The 18,570-nt window shown below is 52.1% G+C and overlaps 2 protein-coding genes across 2 annotated transcripts in view; both read right to left on the bottom strand.

Moving 5' to 3' along the window:
• LOC134337996 (probable pleckstrin homology domain-containing family N member 1) overlaps nt 1-13,272 on the bottom strand; it is a 47,534-nt gene extending 34,262 nt beyond the window's left edge. The window contains exons 1-3 of the mRNA XM_063033475.1: nt 12,841-13,272; nt 11,487-11,562; nt 8,214-8,270 (exon numbers count right to left, since the gene is read on the bottom strand). Of these exons, the coding sequence (XP_062889545.1) occupies nt 8,214-8,270; nt 11,487-11,562; nt 12,841-13,187 (480 nt within the window). The 5' untranslated portion in view covers nt 13,188-13,272. The remainder of the gene's footprint in view (nt 1-8,213; nt 8,271-11,486; nt 11,563-12,840) is intronic.
• Nucleotides 13,273-15,855: 2,583 nt separating this feature from the next.
• The window catches only part of LOC134337656 (protein polyglycylase TTLL10-like), a 47,061-nt gene continuing 44,346 nt past the window's right edge, over nt 15,856-18,570 (bottom strand). Inside the window, exon 12 of the mRNA XM_063032848.1 lies at nt 15,856-16,124. Within this exon, the coding sequence (XP_062888918.1) occupies nt 15,856-16,124 (269 nt within the window). The remainder of the gene's footprint in view (nt 16,125-18,570) is intronic.

Consider the following 18,570-nt stretch of genomic DNA (forward strand, 5'->3'; position numbering starts at 1 on the left):
CCTCCCATAGTGTGACCCTCCCTCGGTAACACCCCTTCCACAGTGTGACCCTCCCTCGGTAACACCGCTCCCACTGTGTGACCCTCCCTCGGTACCACCCCTCTCACAGTGTGACCCTCCCTCAGTGGGACCCTCCCTCAGTACCACCCCTCCCACAGTGTGACCCTCCCTCAATACCACCCCTTCCACAGTGTGACACTCCCTCACTACCACCTCTCCCACAGTGTGACCCTCCCTCAGTACCACCCCTCCCACAGTGTGACCCTCCCTAAGTACCACCATCTCCCACAGAGTGACTCTCCCTCAGTACCACCCCTCCCACAGTGTGACCCTCCCTCAGTACCACCCCTCCCACAGTGTGACCCTCCCTCAGTACCACCCCTCTCACAGTGTGACCCAAACTCAGTACCACCCCTCCTACACTGTGACACTCGCTCAGTACCACCCCCCCGAACAGTGTGACCCTCCCTCGGTAACACCCCTCCCTCAGTGTGACCCTGCCTCAGTACCAACCCTCCCACTGTGTGACCCTCCCACAGTGGGACCCTCCCTCAGTGACCCTCCCTCAGTACTAGCCCTCCCTCAGTGTGACTATCCCTCAGTACCACACCGCCCACAGCGTGACTCTCCCTCAGTACCACCCCTCACATAGTGTGACCGTCCCTCATTACCACCCGTCCCACAGTGAGACCCTCCCTCAGTACCAACCCTCCCACAGTGTGATCCTCCCTCAGTACTAACCCACTCACAGAGTGACCCTCCCTCAGAACTACCCCTCCAATAGTGTGACCCTCCCTCAGTACCACCCCTCCCACAGTGTGACCCTCCCTCAATACTAACCCTCCCACAGTGTGACCCTCCCTCAGTACCACCCCTCCCACAGTGCGTCCCTCCCTCAGTGTGACCCTCCCTCAGTACCACCCCTCCCACAGTGTGACCCTCCCTCAATACCACCCCTTCCACAGTGTGACCCTCCCTCACTACCACCTCTCCCACAGCGTGACCCTCCCTCAGTACCACCCCTCCCACAGTGTGACCCTCCCTAAGTACCACCATCTCCCACAGAGTGACTCTCCCTCAGTACCACCCCTCCCACAGTATGACCCTCCCTAAGTACTACCCCTCCCAAAGTGTGACTCTCCCTCAGTACCACCCCTCCCACAGTGTGACCCTCCCTCAGTACCACCCCTCCCACAGTGTGACTCTCCCTCAGTACCACCCCTCTCACAGTGTGACCCTCCCTCGGTAACACCCCTCCCATAGTGTGACCCTCCCTCGGTAACACCCCTTCCACAGTGTGACCCTCCCTCGGTAACACCGCTCCCACTGTGTGACCCTCCCTCGGTACCACCCCTCTCACAGTGTGACCCTCCCTCAGTGTGACCCTCCCTCAGTACCACCCCTCCCACAGTGTGACCCTCCCTCAATACCACCCCTTCCACAGTGTGACACTCCCTCACTACCACCTCTCCCACAGTGTGACCCTCCCTCAGTACCACCCCTCCCACAGTGTGACCCTCCCTAAGTACCACCATCTCCCACAGAGTGACTCTCCCTCAGTACCACCCCTCCCACAGTGTGACCCTCCCTCAGTACCACCCCTCCCACAGTGTGACCCTCCCTCAGTACCACCCCTCTCACAGTGTGACCCAAACTCAGTACCACCCCTCCTACACTGTGACACTCGCTCAGTACCACCCCCCCGAACAGTGTGACCCTCCCTCGGTAACACCCCTCCCACAGTGTGACCCTGCCTCGGTACCTCCCCTCCCACAGTGTGACCGTCCCTCATTACCACCCCTCCCACAGTGAGACCCTCACTCAGTACCACCCCTCCCACAGTGAGACCGTCCCTGAGTACCACACCTCCCTCAGTGTGACCGTCCCTCACTGTGACTCTCCCTCAGTACTAACCCTCCCACCGTGTGACCCTCCCTCAGTGTGACTCTCCCTCAGTACTAACCCTCCCTCAGTGTGACCCTCCTTTGTACCACCCCTCCCACAGTGTGACCCTCCCTCAGTACCAACCCTCCCACAGTGTGATCTTCCCTCAGTACTAACCCACTCACAGTGTGACCCTCCCTCAGAACTACCCCTCCAACAGTGTGACCCTCCCTCAGTACCACCCCTCCCACAGTGTGTCCCTCCCTCAGTGTGACCCTCCCTCAGTACCACCCCTCCCACAGTGTGACCCTCCCTCAATACCACCCCTTCCACAGTGTGACCCTCCCTCACTACCACCTCTCCCACAGCGTGACCCTCCCTCAGTACCACCTCTCCCACAGTGTGACCCTCCCTAAGTACCACCATCTCCCACAGAGTGACTCTCCCTCAGTACCAACCCTCCCACAGTATGACTCTCCCTCAGTACCACCCCTCTCACAGTGTGACCCTCCCTCGGTAACACCCCTTCCATAGTGTGACCCTCCCTCGGTAACACCGCTCCCACTGTTTGACCCTCCCTCGGTACCACCCCTCTCACAGTGTGACCCTCCCTCAGTGTGACCCTCCCTCAGTACCATCCCTCCCACAGTGTGTCCCTCCCTCAATACCACCCCTTCCACAGTGTGACACTCACTACCACCTCTCCCACAGTGTGACCCTCCCTCAGTACCACCCCTCCTACACTGTGACACTCGCTCAGTACCACCCCCCCGAACAGTGTGACCCTCCCTCGGTAACACCCCTCCCACAGTGTGACCCTGCCTCGGTACCACCCCTCCCACAGTGTGACCGTCCCTCATTACCACCCCTCCCACAGTGAGACCCTCCCTCAGTACCACCCCTCCCAAAGTGAGACCGTCCCCGAGTACCACACCTACCTCAGTGTGACCGTCCCTCACTGTGACTCTCCCTCAGTACTAACCCTCCCACCGTGTGACCCTCCCTCAGTGTGACTCTCCCTCAGTACTGTCCCTCCCTCAGTGTGACCCTCCTTTGTACCACCCCTCCCACAGTGTGACCCTCCCTCAGTACCACCCCTCCCACAGTGTGACCCTCCCTCAATACTAACCCTTCCACAGTGTGACCCTCCCTCAGTACCACACCTCCCTCAGTGTGACCCTCCCTCAGTACTGCCCTTCCCCCAGTGTGACTGTCCTTCAGTACCACCCCTCCCACAGTGTGACCCTCCCTCAGTACCACCCCTCCCACAGTGTGACCCTCCCTCAGTACTAACTATCCTACAGTGTGACCCTCCCTCAGTATCACCTCTCTCACAGTGTGACTCTCCCTTAGTAGCAACCCCACAGTGTGACCCTCCCTCAGTACCAAAACTCCCGTAGTGGGACCCTCCCTCAGTACCAACCCTTCCTCAGTACTAACCCTCCCACAGTGTGACCCTCCCTTAGTACCACCCCTCCCACAGTGTGATCCTCCCTCAGTGTGACCCTCCCTCAGTACCAACCCTCCCACAGTGTGATCCTCCCTCAGTGTGACCCTGCCTCAGTACCAACCCTCCCACAGTGTGACCCTCCCACAGTGGGACCCTCCCTCAGTACTAGCCCTCCCTCAGTGTGACTATCCCTCAGTACCACACCGCCCACAGCGTGACTCTCCCTCAGTACCACCCCTCACACAGTGTGACCGTCCCTCATTACCACCCGTCCCACAGTGAGACCCTCCCTCAGTACCAACCCTCCCACAGTGTGATCCTCCCTCAGTACTAACCCACTCACAGAGTGACCCTCCCTCAGAACTACCCCTCCAATAGTGTGACCCTCCCTCAGTACCACCCCTCCCACAGTGTGACCCTCCCTCAATACTAACCCTCCCACAGTGTGACCCTCCCTCAGTACCACCCCTCCCACAGTGTGTCCCTCCCTCAGTGTGACCCTCCCTCAGTACCATCCCTCCCACAGTGTGACCCTCCCTCAATACCACCCCTTCCACAGTGTGACCCTCCCTCACTACCACCTCTCCCACAGCGTGACCCTCCCTCAGTACCACACCTCCCACAGTGTGACCCTCCCTAAGTACCACCATCTCCCACAGAGTGACTCTCCCTCAGTACCACCCCTCCCACAGTATGACCCTCCCTAAGTACTACCCCTCCCAAAGTGTGAGTCTCCCTCAGTACCACCCCTCCCACAGTGTGACTCTCCCTCAGTAACACCCCTCCCACAGTGTGACCCTCCCTCGGTAACACCGCTCCCACTGTGTGACCCTCCCTCGGTACCACCCCTCTCACAGTGTGACCCTCCCTCAGTGTGACCCTCCCTCAGTACCACCCCTCCCACAGTGTGACCCTCCCTCAATACCACCCCTTCCACAGTGTGACCCTCCCTAAGTACCACCATCTCCCACAGAGTGACTCTCCCTCAGTACCACCCCTCCCACAGTGTGACCCTCCCTCAGTACCACCCCTCTCACAGTGTGACCCAAACTCAGTACCACCCCTCCTACACTGTGACACTCGCTCAGTACCACCCCCCCGAACAGTGTGACCCTCCCTCGGTAACACCCCTCCCACAGTGTGACCCTGCCTCGGTACCACCCCTCCCACAGTGTGACCGTCCCTCATTACCACCCCTCCCACAGTGAGACCCTCCCTCAGTACCACCCCTCCCACTGTGAGACCGTCCCTGAGTACCACACCTCCCTCAGTGTGACCGTCCCTCACTGTGACTCTCCCTCAGTACTAACCCTCCCACCGTGTGACCCTCCCTCAGTGTGACTCTCCCTCAGTACTAACCCTCCCTCAGTGTGACCCTCCTTTGTACCACCCCTCCCACAGTGTGACCCTCCCTCAGTACCAACCCTCCCACAGTGTGACCTTCCCTCAGTACTAACCCACTCACATTTTGACCCTCCCTCAGAACTACCCCTCCCATAGTGTGACCTTCCCTGAGTACCACCTCTCCCACAGTGTGACCCTCCCTCGGTACCACCGCTCCCATAGTGTGACTCTCCCTCAGTACTACCCCTCCCACAGTGAGACCCTCCCTGAGTACCACGCCTCCCTCAGTGTGACTCTCCCTCAGTACTAACCCTCCCACAGTGTGACCCTCCGTCAGTACCACCCCTCTCACAGTGTGACCCTCCCTCAGTACCGCCCCTCACAGTGTGACCCTCCCTCAGTACCAACCCTCCCACAGTGTGACCCTCCCTCAGTGTGACCCTCCCTTAATACCACCCCTCTCACAGTGTGACCCTCCCTCAGTACCGCCCCTCACAGTGTGACCCTCTCTCGGTACCAACCCTCCTACAGTGTGACCATCCCTCAGTGCCACCCCTCCGTCAGTGTGACCGTCCCTCAGTGTGACCCTCCAAGAATGTGACCCTCCCTCAATACCAAAGCTACCACAGTGTGACTCTCCCTCAGTGTGACCCTCCCACAGTGTGACCCTCCAAGAGTGTGACCCTCCCTCAATACCACCACCGCCCACAATGTGACCCTCCCTCAGTACCACCCCTCCCACAGTGTGACCCTCCCTCAATACTAACCCTTCCACAGTGTGACCCTCCCTCAGTACCACACCTCCCTCAGTCTGACCCTCCCTCAGTACTGCCCTTCCCCCAGTGTGACTGTCCTTCAGTACCACCCCTCCCACAGTGTGACCCTCCCTCAGTAATACCCCTCCAACAGTGTGACCCCTTCCACAGTGAGACCCTCCCTCAGTACCACCCCTTCCACAGTGAGACCCTCCCTCAGTACCACACCTCCCTCAGTGTGACCCTCCTTCAGTGTGACTCTCCCTCAGTACCACCCCTCCCACAGTGTGACCCTCCCACAGTGTGACCCTCCCTCACTACCACTCCTCCCTCAGTGTGACCCTCCCACAGTGTGACTCTCCCTCAGTACTAACCCTCCCACAGTGTGACCCTCTCTCCGTACCACCCTTCCCTCAGTGAGACCCTCCCTCGGTACCACCCCTCCCACAGTGTGACCCTCCCTCGGTACCAACCCTCCCACAGTGTGACCCTCCCTCAGTCCACCCCTCCCACAGTGTGACTCTCCCTTAGTACCACCCTCCCACAGTGTGACCCCCCCTCAGTACCACCCCTCCCACAGTGAGACCCTCCCTGAGTACCACACCTCCCTCAGTGTGACCCTCCCTCAATACTAACCCTCCCTCAGTGTGACTCTCCCTGTGTGACTCTCCTTCAGTACTAACCCTCCCTCAGTACCACCCCTCCCACAGTGTGACCCTGCCACAGTGTGACTCTCCCTCAGTACCACCCCTCCCACAGTGTGACCCTCCCACAGTGTGACTCTCCCTCAGTACTAACCCTCCCACAGTGTGACCCTCCCTCAGTACCACCCCTCCCATAGTGTGACCCTCCCTCAGTACCACCCATCCCACAGGGTGAACCTCCCTCAGTACCAACCCTCCCACAGTGTGACCCTCCCTCACTACTAAACCTCCCTCAGTGTGACCCTCCCTCAGTACCACCCTTCCCACAGTGTGACCCTCCCTCAGTACCATCCGTTCCACAGTTTGACCCTCCCTCAGTACCAACCCTCCCTCAGTACTAACCCTCCCACAGTGTGACCCTCCCTCCGAACCACCCCTCCCACAGTGTGTCCCTCCCTCAGTACCACCCCTCCCACAGTATGACCCTCCCACAGAGTGACCCTTCCTCATTGTGACCCTCCCTCAGTACCAACCCTCCCACAGTGTGACCCTCCCTCACTACTAAACCTCCCTCAGTGTGACCCTCCCTCAGTACTAACCCTCCCACAGTGTGACCCTCCCTCAGTACCACCTCTCCCTCAGTGTGACACTCCCACAGTGCTAACCCTCCCACAGTGTGACCCTCCCTTAGTACCACCTCTCCCTCAGTGTGACCCTCCCTCAGTACCACCCGTTCCACAGTGTGACTCTCCCTCAGTACTAACCCTCCGACCGAGTGACCCTCCCTCAGTACCACCCCTCACACAGTGTGACCCTCCCTCAGTACCACCCCTCCCTCAGTGTGACCCTCCCTCAGTACCACCCCTCACACAGTGTGACCCTCCCTCAGTACCACCCCTCCCACAGTGGTACCCTCCCACAGTGTGACCCTCCCTTGGTACCACCCCTCCCATAGTCTGACCCTCCCACAGTGTGACCCGCCCTCAGTGTGAGCAGTACCGCCCCTCCTACTGTGTGACCCTCCCTCAGTACCACCCCTCCCACAGTCTGACCCTTCCTCAGTTTGACCCTCCCACAGTGGGACGTTCCCTCAGTGTGACCCTCCCTCAGTACTAACCCTCCCTCAGTGTGACCCTCCCTCAGTACCACCCGTTCCACAGTGTGACCCTCCCTCAGTACTAACCCTCCGACAGAGTGACACTCCCTCGGTAGCACCCCTCCCTCAGTGTGACCCTCCCTCGGTACCAACCCTCCCACAGTGTGACCCTCCCTCAGTACCACCCCTCCCACAGTGTGACTCTCCCTCAGTGTGACCCTCCCACAGTGTGACACTCCTTCAGTGTGACCCTCCCACAGTGTGACCTTCCAAGAGTGTGACCCTCCCTGAATACCACCACCGCCAACAGTGTGACTCTCCGTCAGTACCACCCCTCCCTCAGTACCGCCCCTCACAGTATGACCCACCCTCGGTACCAACCCTCCCACAGTGTGACCATCTTTCAGTACCACCCCTCCCTCAGTGTGACCCTCCCTCAGTACCAAACCTCCCACAGTGTGACTCTCCCTCAGTGTGACCCTCCCACAGTGTGATACTCCTTCAGTGTGACCCTCCAAGAGTGTGACCCTCCCTCAATACCACCACCGCCCACAGTGTGACTCTCCGTCAGTACCAACCCTCCCACAGTGTGACCCTCCCTTGGTACCAACCCTCCCACAGTGTGACCATCCCTCAGTACCACCCCTCCCACGTCGGATTGCTCCCTCAGTATCTTCCCTTTCACAGTGGGTTGCTCTCTTAGTACTGTGTTCCTACAGACGGATGCTCTCTCTATAACTCCATCCCAGCATGGGAAGCTCCCTCACTACTGCCCCTCGCACAGTAGTGATCTGATTCGTATGGGGCGGGGGGTAGTTACTCTCGGCAAGTCTTCACTGATGAACATCATAAAAGAGGGTCTTTGCTTTGTCTTTTAAAGAATGGACGGCAGTCAAGCGGTTCCAGTTGACTGGCCAAATGAACCCCCACCCCCCACCCCGGCCGCCTGCCCTCATGGAGAGAGCTGAGGATCATTGGACGGGTGGCTGAGAGAGTCTGACACCCCACTCAAGCCCAGGGCGTTTGCTAAACTATCTTACCCGGGACAGCTCTTCCAGACGATCGGCAAACACGTGGTCACCTGGCGAATATTGAGTCTGAGGAACAAGGTTGGAAAATTAAACCAATTAAAATGGTCAGCACAGTAGCTTGTGGTTAATGTAACACATTACAGGGCCTGCAATCCCAGTTAAATTCCCACCCATGCCTGTAAGAAGTTTGTACGTCCTCCCTGTGTCTGCACGGGTGCTCCAATTTCCTCCCGCAGACCAAAGACGTACTGGTAGGTGGGTTAATTGGCCACGTGTGTAACGGGGCAGTGTGGACTCGAAGGGCTGAAGGGCCACTTGCTGGGCTGTGTCTCTAAATATAATAAATTAATACATAAACTAACGTCAGTCAGAAGCCAAACACAGACACACACACACACAGAGGTTCCGTATAAAATGACAGGGACAAATCTTGGGCAAAGAGTTCTGTGAACCAGGGCTCTGGGAGAACTGTTAATCCGCTCCCATTCTGAGCAGGCCTCACACTTTCCCCCTCCCACTGTGTGTGTGTCCACAACATTGGCCACTTCTGGCTGCGTCCGCAACAACCAAGAAATTTATGCTCATGAATCGTCCACCAAGATTCACATAAATCCTCTGCCATGCCAGTGATGGAGGGGTGCTGGTCTGGCATCTTCTGGATGTGTTGGCATGCTGAACAGTGCAGGGCAAGCTTCTCGATCTACTGATTTATCCCAGGCTACCAGACAAAGTTTCAAGCCAATGTTTTCATTTTGACCAGACCTAGATGATCAGCATGTAGCTCCTCCAACACTTTAGCTCTCAGCTTGGATGGTACAACTCTCAATCTCCACATAAGGCAACCCCATCAAGAACAAGTTCATCCCGGCGATGGTAAAAATGGGGAAACTGGAGTTTCTGCTACACATTCCAGTCATTCTACGTTGTCATACAGAGTTGAGTCAGTGTGGTGTCTTTTCTGGTTTCTCCTTGGATCATCTCTGCTGTAATAGGGAGACTTTCAATTTGCATTACGGAGAATAAGTCAAGGCGAGTGTCCTCTTTTGTAAATTTTTCAGGTATTTCCTTTTCCAAGGAGAAATGGAATAATCCATCGGCTTTTCCATGCTCGGTCATCCTCTTGAATTCAATCTTGTAATTGTGTCCTGCAAGAAGCACAGCCCAATCGTGTTGCTGCTGTTCATGGAGCACCCTTCTGTGGAATGAAAATGGACACTAGGGTTGATGATCATCAATGAGGGTAAACTCTCTCCCATATAAACTCAAAGCCTCTCTGTCAATCTGTAGCGGTAAAGGAACGTGATAAAGGCAACGGGCATTCCCTTCCATCACTCATAACATATGACATGACGGCACCTATACCATAAGGTGAGTCACCATTGGCAAGCTTCACTGGACAATGTGGATCGTATTGTGTGAGTAAGTGTCTGACATTGCCATGTCCTTTGTATTTTGGAAAGCCACCTCACTCTGCTTTGTCCATTGCCATGTCTTCCTGACCTGCAGTAACGAGATCGAAGGGTGGAGCACAGTGGCCAGGTTTGTTGTAGTTGTGCTCTGATGATGTCACCTCGACTGGTGACAAAAAGTTTGCGACTTAACCTTCAGGGCTCGGCGAACGACCTTACAAACAATGTCTTATAGTAATTGACAAATCCTAAACAGGACCACAACTGTGACACATCCTTTGGCCATAGGGCATCCACCAGTGCTTCCATTTTCTCAGCACACTTATGCGTCAGTGGTGTGACCACAGTAAGTGATGCTTGGTGTAAAGAATTAACACTTGTGTTGTGCTTTCAGCCCATAATGCTCTAATCTTTTTAATGCTGTCTTGAGATTTTGGAGTTGCTCCTTATCTTCCTTACCAGTAACAGATTTTTCATCAACAGCATTCAGATTGCTGCTCTTTTTGAAACTGCAACTTGACTTTTTATTTTTTTCTTTTCGCTGTGCAGTCCACTTACTTTTGTTGGCCCAACATGCTCTTTGTATGTGTCTTACTTTGTTGCATTTTCTGCAAGTTTCACCTTTGAACCTGCATTTTTTTGGTACACGTGAGCCCCTGCCACAACAGTAACACAAGTTGTTCAGTAAGGACAGGTCTGTTATGCTCACTTCATTCCTGATTGCAATTCAATTGCTTCTCTGGCTGCTGTTTCCATTGATATAGCGATTTCAATTGTTCATTTAAATGTAAGCTGTGCCTCAGTTAGGAACATTTTTGAATGTTTTCTTGTAAGATTCCTCAGATTAGAAGACCTCTCCATGCATCATTAAGCCCATCACTGAACTGAGGGTAATTAGACAGTTCAGCCACATAAGCTGAAATGGACTTCTCTTTCTTTTAAATTTGCTTATGAAACCTAAAGCATTTTGCAATCAGCAATGGTTTTGGTTTTCAATGTTCCTGCAATAGTTTCACAATATCAATAAAGCTCATTTTGGCTGGTTTGGTTGGAGTAGTCAAACTGTATGTTCTTCCACCTATTGCACTCAACAAAACTGGCACTCACTTCCTATTGGCTATTCCATTTGCTTTAAAATCAATTTGTTCAATATACATCATCCAGTTATCTTTTATGCAATTCAATGCATCTATCTTTCTGATGTAGCCAGCATTTCTGCTTTTCCTTTTACTTATTTATTAATATTATCACATGGTACTCATGCTTATGAACCTGTAAACTTAATCTATTTTCTGAAGTCAAGTTTATTGTCATTTAACGAAATACATATGTGTATATAATGTATATAACCATGTAATGTGTATAGAAGTGAGATGTTTCTATGAACCAGGGTGTAAAGCACAATAATACACATAACACATATACTCAGGATAACTTACGAAGGTAAGAATAAAATCTACAGATGAATTGCACATAAATAACAAACTAAAGTGCATTAATATTTTGGTTTTTAAACTTGCCCGTCCCTGTCCCTTCCAGAAAAAGCACGTGCTGCACTTCAACAGGTAGGTGGTCGTCTCAGGTTCATTTTAAAACTTCCTCATCGCCGCTGTTATGTTTTGTAACTCCAAAACATAAAACTAATTGGAAGAGAAACATGGGACCGGGGATAAATGTGTCTAACTTGTTTTTACTTTAAGTGGAGCACGCACATACAATGTGGTGGTATACTGACATACGCCATTCTCTAATTTTACATATAACCCATAAAACAACAAAGAATGCTTAATGAAACAATATATCTCCAATATTACCCAGGGCTCAGCCTGACAAGGGTCCAGCGTCAGTGGGACCCGTCTAGAGAGGGACCTACCTGCACCGGCTCTATCAGTCTACCCAGCTCTGGGGGTGAGGTAACATCTCGGTCACTCACTGCAGGGGGGGAGTGTCTGTGGGAAGGAAAGGTGTAAGTAAAATCTTCACAATCTGGTAATAAAAACAGAACATTCTGGAAACACTCAGCAGCTGAGGCAAGTCTGTGGAGAGAGTTAATGTTTCAGTCTGGATCCTTTTTCAGATGTGAGGAAGAGAGAAAGTTGGCTTGAAGTTCTGGAGCCGATAGCAAGGTAGGACAGGACGGGGACATCTCTTGACAAGGTGAGGCCCCGCATACAGAGAACAACGCGGTCTTCTTGTTAGGAAAGGGTGAGACAGAGGCATCTCTGATGGGCTGAAGCCCTGCATACAGAGAACAACGTGCTCTCCACCTTAGGGAGAGGCAGGATGGAGGCATCTCTGACAGCAAGAGGCCAGCACCTCGGTGGGAGAGATGGTGGGTTGGGGAGGAGCTAACAGAATGAACAACTCATAACCATGGTACATAGTGCAGATGGTGCACACTATGTGGTGGCCTTCCCCTCATTGGTGGGAGAGGGGGTGGGTTGGGGAAGAGCTGTCCCAGTGGATAAATAACCCTGGTGCATTGTGCTCACTGTGTGGTGGTGATGGAGAAGCTGATTATTTAATGTGCTGAAAGTGTTGGTTGTTTTGCCGTGGGTGACGTTGAACTTTGTCATGGGTGACGTTGAACTTTGTCATGGGTGATGTTGAACTTTGTCATGGGTGATGTTGAACTTTGTCTTGGGTGACGTTGAACTTTGTGAGACTTGTTGAGCTGCTCCCTGCTCACTCCTAGACCCTGGTCCCGCTCTGGGCCAAAGGTGAATTGAGGTCTGGAGCCAAGAATGTAAACTAGGCACTGTCAGGATGTTACACGCAGCAGGTTATGGTGAGTTATGGAAGTGTGCAGCATTCAGTGGGTGAGCACTGGGAGAGGGAGCACCCAGTGGGTAGGTGCTGGGACAGGGGCTGCACTGGGCCAGTCAAGTGTTTACTTGTGGAGGGGATCTCCCAGCCTGTTCCAGGCAGCTCAGTGCAGGGGTCAGCACCTAGGTTAGAGGTCAGGTTGTACTCAGACTTGGCACCCACCCCTACAGCCACCATTTGTGTGTCAGGATTGAGTGAGCTGTGCTGTGAGAGTCTGTGGACACTTGCCTCCCACAGGGACCCAGCTGCATGTGAACTCTCACACATCACCCCTCGTCCAGCCCAAGCTACACAGCACAAATCATTTGACCCAAAACCTTCAAACTTTGATTCCTCAGGCTGTGCTGGTGTCCCAATAATTGCTGTGTTCAGATTATTGGGGAACAGAGAGTGGGTCGTACCTGAAGCTTGGTATTTGTACCAGATCCTCCTGTTCCTGTTCTGCGGAGTTTCTGCAGCACCGAGGGGTAACGCTGATGCATCCCATTTCTAAACCACACGCCTGCACACGCGGTGTCCAAGCCCACTCACCAGCTTCACATCGGCACATCATAAACTTCCCACTGAACCATCTTGCTTCAGAGAACACGTCACTCTGTAACCATAAAATACACTCTGCAAAGGAACAAGCTACTAAGATATATTTGCCCAAAATGCGTGTTCTGTTTTCCTGTCTCTGGTTTGTGTGGAGATCTGGAGAATGCAAAGTGGACAAATTCACTGATAGTCCCTGTGAAACGTAGTTCATGTATGACTGCTTCAAAACTTCTCTCCTTCCTGTGTCAGAATCTCCTTCTGCTTCAGCTTCCTGTTGTTTTCTTGACGTAGGCTGGTTGCTGCACTCTGCCTGCTGGTAATCTTCTCTTTGTAAAAGTAATGATACATTCACACACCAAGTAAAACGGTCCTCTCAGTATTGTTCATGGTCTCAGGAATCAGAAGGCTCTCAGTTTATGTTTAATCAGTTAGTCAGCCCTATTGCACACCTGGTAAATACAAAACACTACCTATCACAAAATGCCACAAACCACCATGGCAATTGATAGCTCATGCTCCGGACAACTATTGGCAGGTTGGGTCTGGAGAAGGTACATTATGGAGCTCAGAAGTGATGTGGAATGATATTACAATCAGATCTTAATAAGGTAAGATAACATAAGACAAATTAGGCCATTTGGCCCATCGAGTCTGCTCTGCCTTTTCGTCATGGCTGATCCATTTCCCTCTCAGATCCAATCTTCTCCCTGTAACTGTTCATGCCCTGACTAACCAAGAATCTACCAACCTCTGTCTTAAATATACCCAATGACTTGGCCTCTACAGCCGCCTGTGGCAATGAATTCCACAGATTCACCACTCTCTGGCCAAAGAAATTCCTCCTCACCTCTTCCAAATGGACGTCTTTCTATTCTGAGGCTACGCCCTCTGGTCCTAGACTTCCCCATCATAGGAAACATCCTCTCCACATTCACCCTATTTCGACCTTTCAATATTCCATAGGTTTCAATAAGATCCCCCCTCATTCTTCTGAATTCCAGTTAGTAGAGGCCCTGAGCCATCAAACACTCCTCATATGATAAGCCTTACAATCCCGGAAACTTTTTTGTGTATGTACTTTGAACCTTCTCCAATTTCAGCACATCCTTTCATTGATAAGGGACACAAAACTGCTCACAATACTCCAAGTGAGGTCCCATCAGTGCTTTATAAAGCCTTAAAGTTACATTTTGCCTTTATATTCAAATCCTCTTGAAATGAATGCTAACATTGCATATACTTTCTTCACCACTGACTCAATTTGCAAATTAATTTTTAGGGAATCCTGCACGAGGACTCCCAAATCATTTTGCACCTCAGATTTTTGTATTTTCTCTCCACTTAGAAAATAGACTACCCTTTTATTTCTTCTACCAAAGTGCATGACCATACACTTCCTGACACTCTATTCCATCGGCCAGTTCTTTGCCTATGCTCATAATCTAACTCGGTCCTTCAGTAGTCTTTCTGCTTTCTCAAAACTACCTGCCATTCACCTATCTTAACATCATCTGCAAATTTGTCCACAAAGCCATCAATTCCATCATCCTTATCACTATATTTAATGTGAAAAGAAGCAATTCCAACACCAACCCCTGTGGAACATGACTAAATTAGATTAGATTAGATTATGAGGACACTCAGTCCTCGTTTATTGTCATTTAGAAATGCAAGCATTAAAAATGATACAATGTTCCTCCAGAATTATATCACAAGAAACACATGTCTGGGATTTTTGTAATGTAAGGCAAACCAGATAAAACTCAGTTGTGAACAGGGAATCTCTCCGCCGGCTCAGACACTTGTGTTTGTTGTGAACGGGAATCTCTCCGCCGGCTCAGACACTTGTGTTTGTTGTGAACGGGAATCTCTCCACCGGCTCAGACACTTGTGTTTGTTGTGAACGGGAATCTCTCCGCCGGCTCAGACACTTGTGTTTGTTGTGAACGGGAATCTCTCCGCAGGCTCAGACACTGGTGTTTGTTGTGAACGGGAATCTCTCCGCCGGCTCAGACACTTGTGTTTGTTGTGAACGGGGAATCTCTCCGCCGGCTCAGACACTTGTGTTTGTTGTGAACGGGGAATCTCTCCGCCGGCTCAGACACTTGTGTTTGTTGTGAACGGGAATCTCTCCGCCGGCTCAGACACTTGTGTTTGTTGTGAACGGGAATCTCTCCGCCGGCTCAGACACTTGTTTTTGTTGTGAACGGGGAATCTCTCCGCCGGCTCAGACACTTGTGTTTGTTGTGAACGGGGAATCTCTCCGCCGGCTCAGACACTTGTGTTTGTTGTGAACGGGGAATCTCTCCGCCGGCTCAGACACTTGTGTTTGTTGTGAACGGGAATCTCTCCGCCGGTTCAGACACTTGTGTTTGTTGTGAACGGGAATCTCTCCGCCGGCTCAGACACTTGTGTTTGTTGTGAACGGGGAATCTCTCCGCCGGCTCAGACACTGGTGTTTGTTGTGAACGGGAATCTCTCCGCCGGCTCAGACACTTGTGTTTGTTGTGAACGGGAATCTCTCCGCCGGCTCAGACACTTGTGTTTGTTGTGAACGGGGAATCTCTCCGCCGGCTCAGACACTTGTGTTTGTTGTGAACGGGGAATCTCTCCGCCGGCTCAGACACTTGTGTTTGTTGTGAACGGGGAATCTCTCCGCCGGCTCAGACACTTGTGTTTGTTGTGAACGGGGAATCTCTCCGCCGGCTCAGACACTTGTGTTTGTTGTGAACGGGAATCTCTCCGCCGGCTCAGACACTTGTGTTTGTTGTGAACGGGAATCTCTCCGCCGGCTCAGACACTTGTGTTTGTTGTGAACGGGAATCTCTCCGCCGGCTCAGACACTTGTGTTTGTTGTGAACGGGAATCTCTCCGCCGGCTCAGACACTTGTGTTTGTTGTGAACGGGGAATCTCTCCGCCGGCTCAGACACTTGTGTTTGTTGTGAACGGGGAATCTCTCCGCCGGCTCAGACACTTGTGTTTGTTGTGAACGGGAATCTCTCCGCCGGCTCAGACACTTGTGTTTGTTGTGAACGGGGAATCTCTCCGCCGGCTCAGACACTTGTGTTTGTTGTGAACGGGAATCTCTCCGCCGGCTCAGAAACTTGTGTTTGTTGTGAACGGGGAATCTCTCCGCCGGCTCAGACACTGGTGTTTGTTGTGAACGGGGAATCTCTCCGCCGGCTCAGACACTTGTGTTTGTTGTGAACGGGGAATCTCTCCGCCGGTTCAGACACTTGTGTTTGTTGTGAACGGGGAATCTCTCCGCCGGCTCAGACACTTGTGTTTGTTGTGAACGGGGAATCTCTCCGCCGGCTCAGACACTTGTGTTTGTTGTGAACGGGAATCTCTCCGCCGGCTCAGACACTTGTGTTTGTTGTGAACGGGAATCTCTCCGCCGGCTCAGACACTTGTGTTTGTTGTGAACGGGAATCTCTCCGCCGGCTCAGACACTTGTGTTTGTTGTGAACGGGAATCTCTCCGCCCGCTCAGACACTTGTGTTTGTTGTGAACGGGGAATCTCTCCGCCGGCTCAGACACTTGTGTTTGTTTCTTGCAAGTATTAATTCCAACCAGGGCACTGTTGCAGGATCTCCTCCTTGACTCAGTCAACTACTTTTTCCTCCCCATCATCGGCCATTACTGTAAGAGTTATTTCCTCAAAGGGGCACCGCCCAAGATCCACAATCCCCACCATCCAGGCCATGCCATCTTCTCACAGCTCCCATTAGGCAGGAGGTACAGAGCCTGGAGTCCTGGAAGAACAACTACTTCCCTTCAAGTATTTGGATCTTGAACCAACCTAAATAACCCTAATCAGTAGCAAAGCTATGACCACTTTACACTAAAACAGCCTTTTCTTTTATTCTAATTGTCAGATCTAACCAACAGGCACCAAGACCTCACCTGGCTGGCGGTGAGAGGGGCCCTCCCAGTCAGAGCCCTTCTGTACGCCCGGAACGTCGTCTCCGCACCCCACTGCCCACGGGAGGACTGCAGTGAGGAGGAGTCTGTGACCCACCTCTTTGCACACTGCCAGTTCGCAAAGAGGGTGTGGAGGAGGATGGACGGGCTAGTGTCACGGTTTATCCCCAGCAGCTGCGTAACAGAGGACTCTCTGATCTGCGGGCTGTTCCCGGGGACACACACGGAGACCAACGTCTGGTGCTGCTGGCAGATCATCAACTCGGTGAAAGACGCTCTTTGGTCGGCCCGAAACTTGATGATCCACCAGCACATGGAGATGTCCGTGGGAGAATGCTGCCGACTGGCACATTCTCGGCTGCAGCAGTACGTGCTGAGGGACGCACTGAAACTTGGTGCAGCCACCGCAAGGGCCTGATGGGGAAGGACCACGGTATAGGTTTCTCCACCCGTGGGAGTGGGAGGGGTCGGAGGGCGGGGAGTATACCCCTCAACAATGATATGGTAAGCTGAACTACTGGAGTGCCACGTGGTGGCTATAAATATGGATATGTACTGTGTATAATGGAAATGTATGTAAAGGATGAAAAGTTATTGAATGGTTTATTGTATATATTTATTTTTGAATAAAGTATATTTTGAAATTTTAAAAAAATTGTTCTTTACTGTGAACATTGTGTTTAATTTACATTTTTTTCTGAATGTTGTGTTTCTGATACTCGGTGTCTCTGATGCTGCTACAGGTAAGTTTTTCATTGCACCTGTGCACACATAGACTTGCGTAGATGAAATAAAGTTGACCTCACTTGACTTGGGAGACGGGATGGAGATACACTCTACCAAAGGAGGTGGAAGACACTCCTTCCCTGCATTAGCCTGCAGGTCACCCTTGGGCAAGGTGTAGCACCTGATTAGCTCCCCAATCAGGGTCACATGACGCCATGGAAGCAGGTGGTGGATGGTCATATGAGCAGCTGGTGCATATCACAAGTCCTGGTTATGCGACCACTGACACCAGGCAGACAATCTCTGAAGAGTATTGATAATGGCTGGGGTCACCCGTCTTGTAAAGACACTGCCCAGAAGAAGGCAATGGCAAATCACTCCTGTAGAAAAATTTTGCCAGAACAATCATGGTCATGGGACAATGATTGCCCACATCATATGGCATGGCGCCTAATGTTAATGTAATACAACATGGCGCATAATGATGATGATGACTGGACTTGAGGGACCCGATGGTCAACTGCTGAAGCTAAAGACATCGGTTATCTTCGATCCCCTGGAGGTGAGCGAACACGGAGCAGATTGGATCAAGCACTGCTGAATCGGCGGCATTATAGGACACCTCCCAACTGCACAAAGACATTCTCAGTGCACAGTGTGGACACAATGTCATCAAAGGACCCATGTGTTGACATTTCCTTCTGTTACAGAACAGAGCGCACTGAACTTGCAAAACTTAGTGGCGATTGAGAAATCTAAAAGTAAGGTCAAAGTTCCTCTATTTCAGAAAAAAAATACCAGTGCATTTATTCTTCTGTTTCTTCATTATTTAAATGACTGTTAGATCTGCTGGTGGAACAGCCCCAAAGTCTGGTGGCCTAGTTCAGATGGAACGTGGGGTGAAAAATGGCAAATGAGTGCGAGGTGTTGTATTTTGGGAGGA

Source organism: Mobula hypostoma, chromosome 25, assembly GCF_963921235.1.
Source record: "Mobula hypostoma chromosome 25, sMobHyp1.1, whole genome shotgun sequence".
NCBI lineage: Eukaryota > Metazoa > Chordata > Chondrichthyes > Myliobatiformes > Myliobatidae > Mobula > Mobula hypostoma.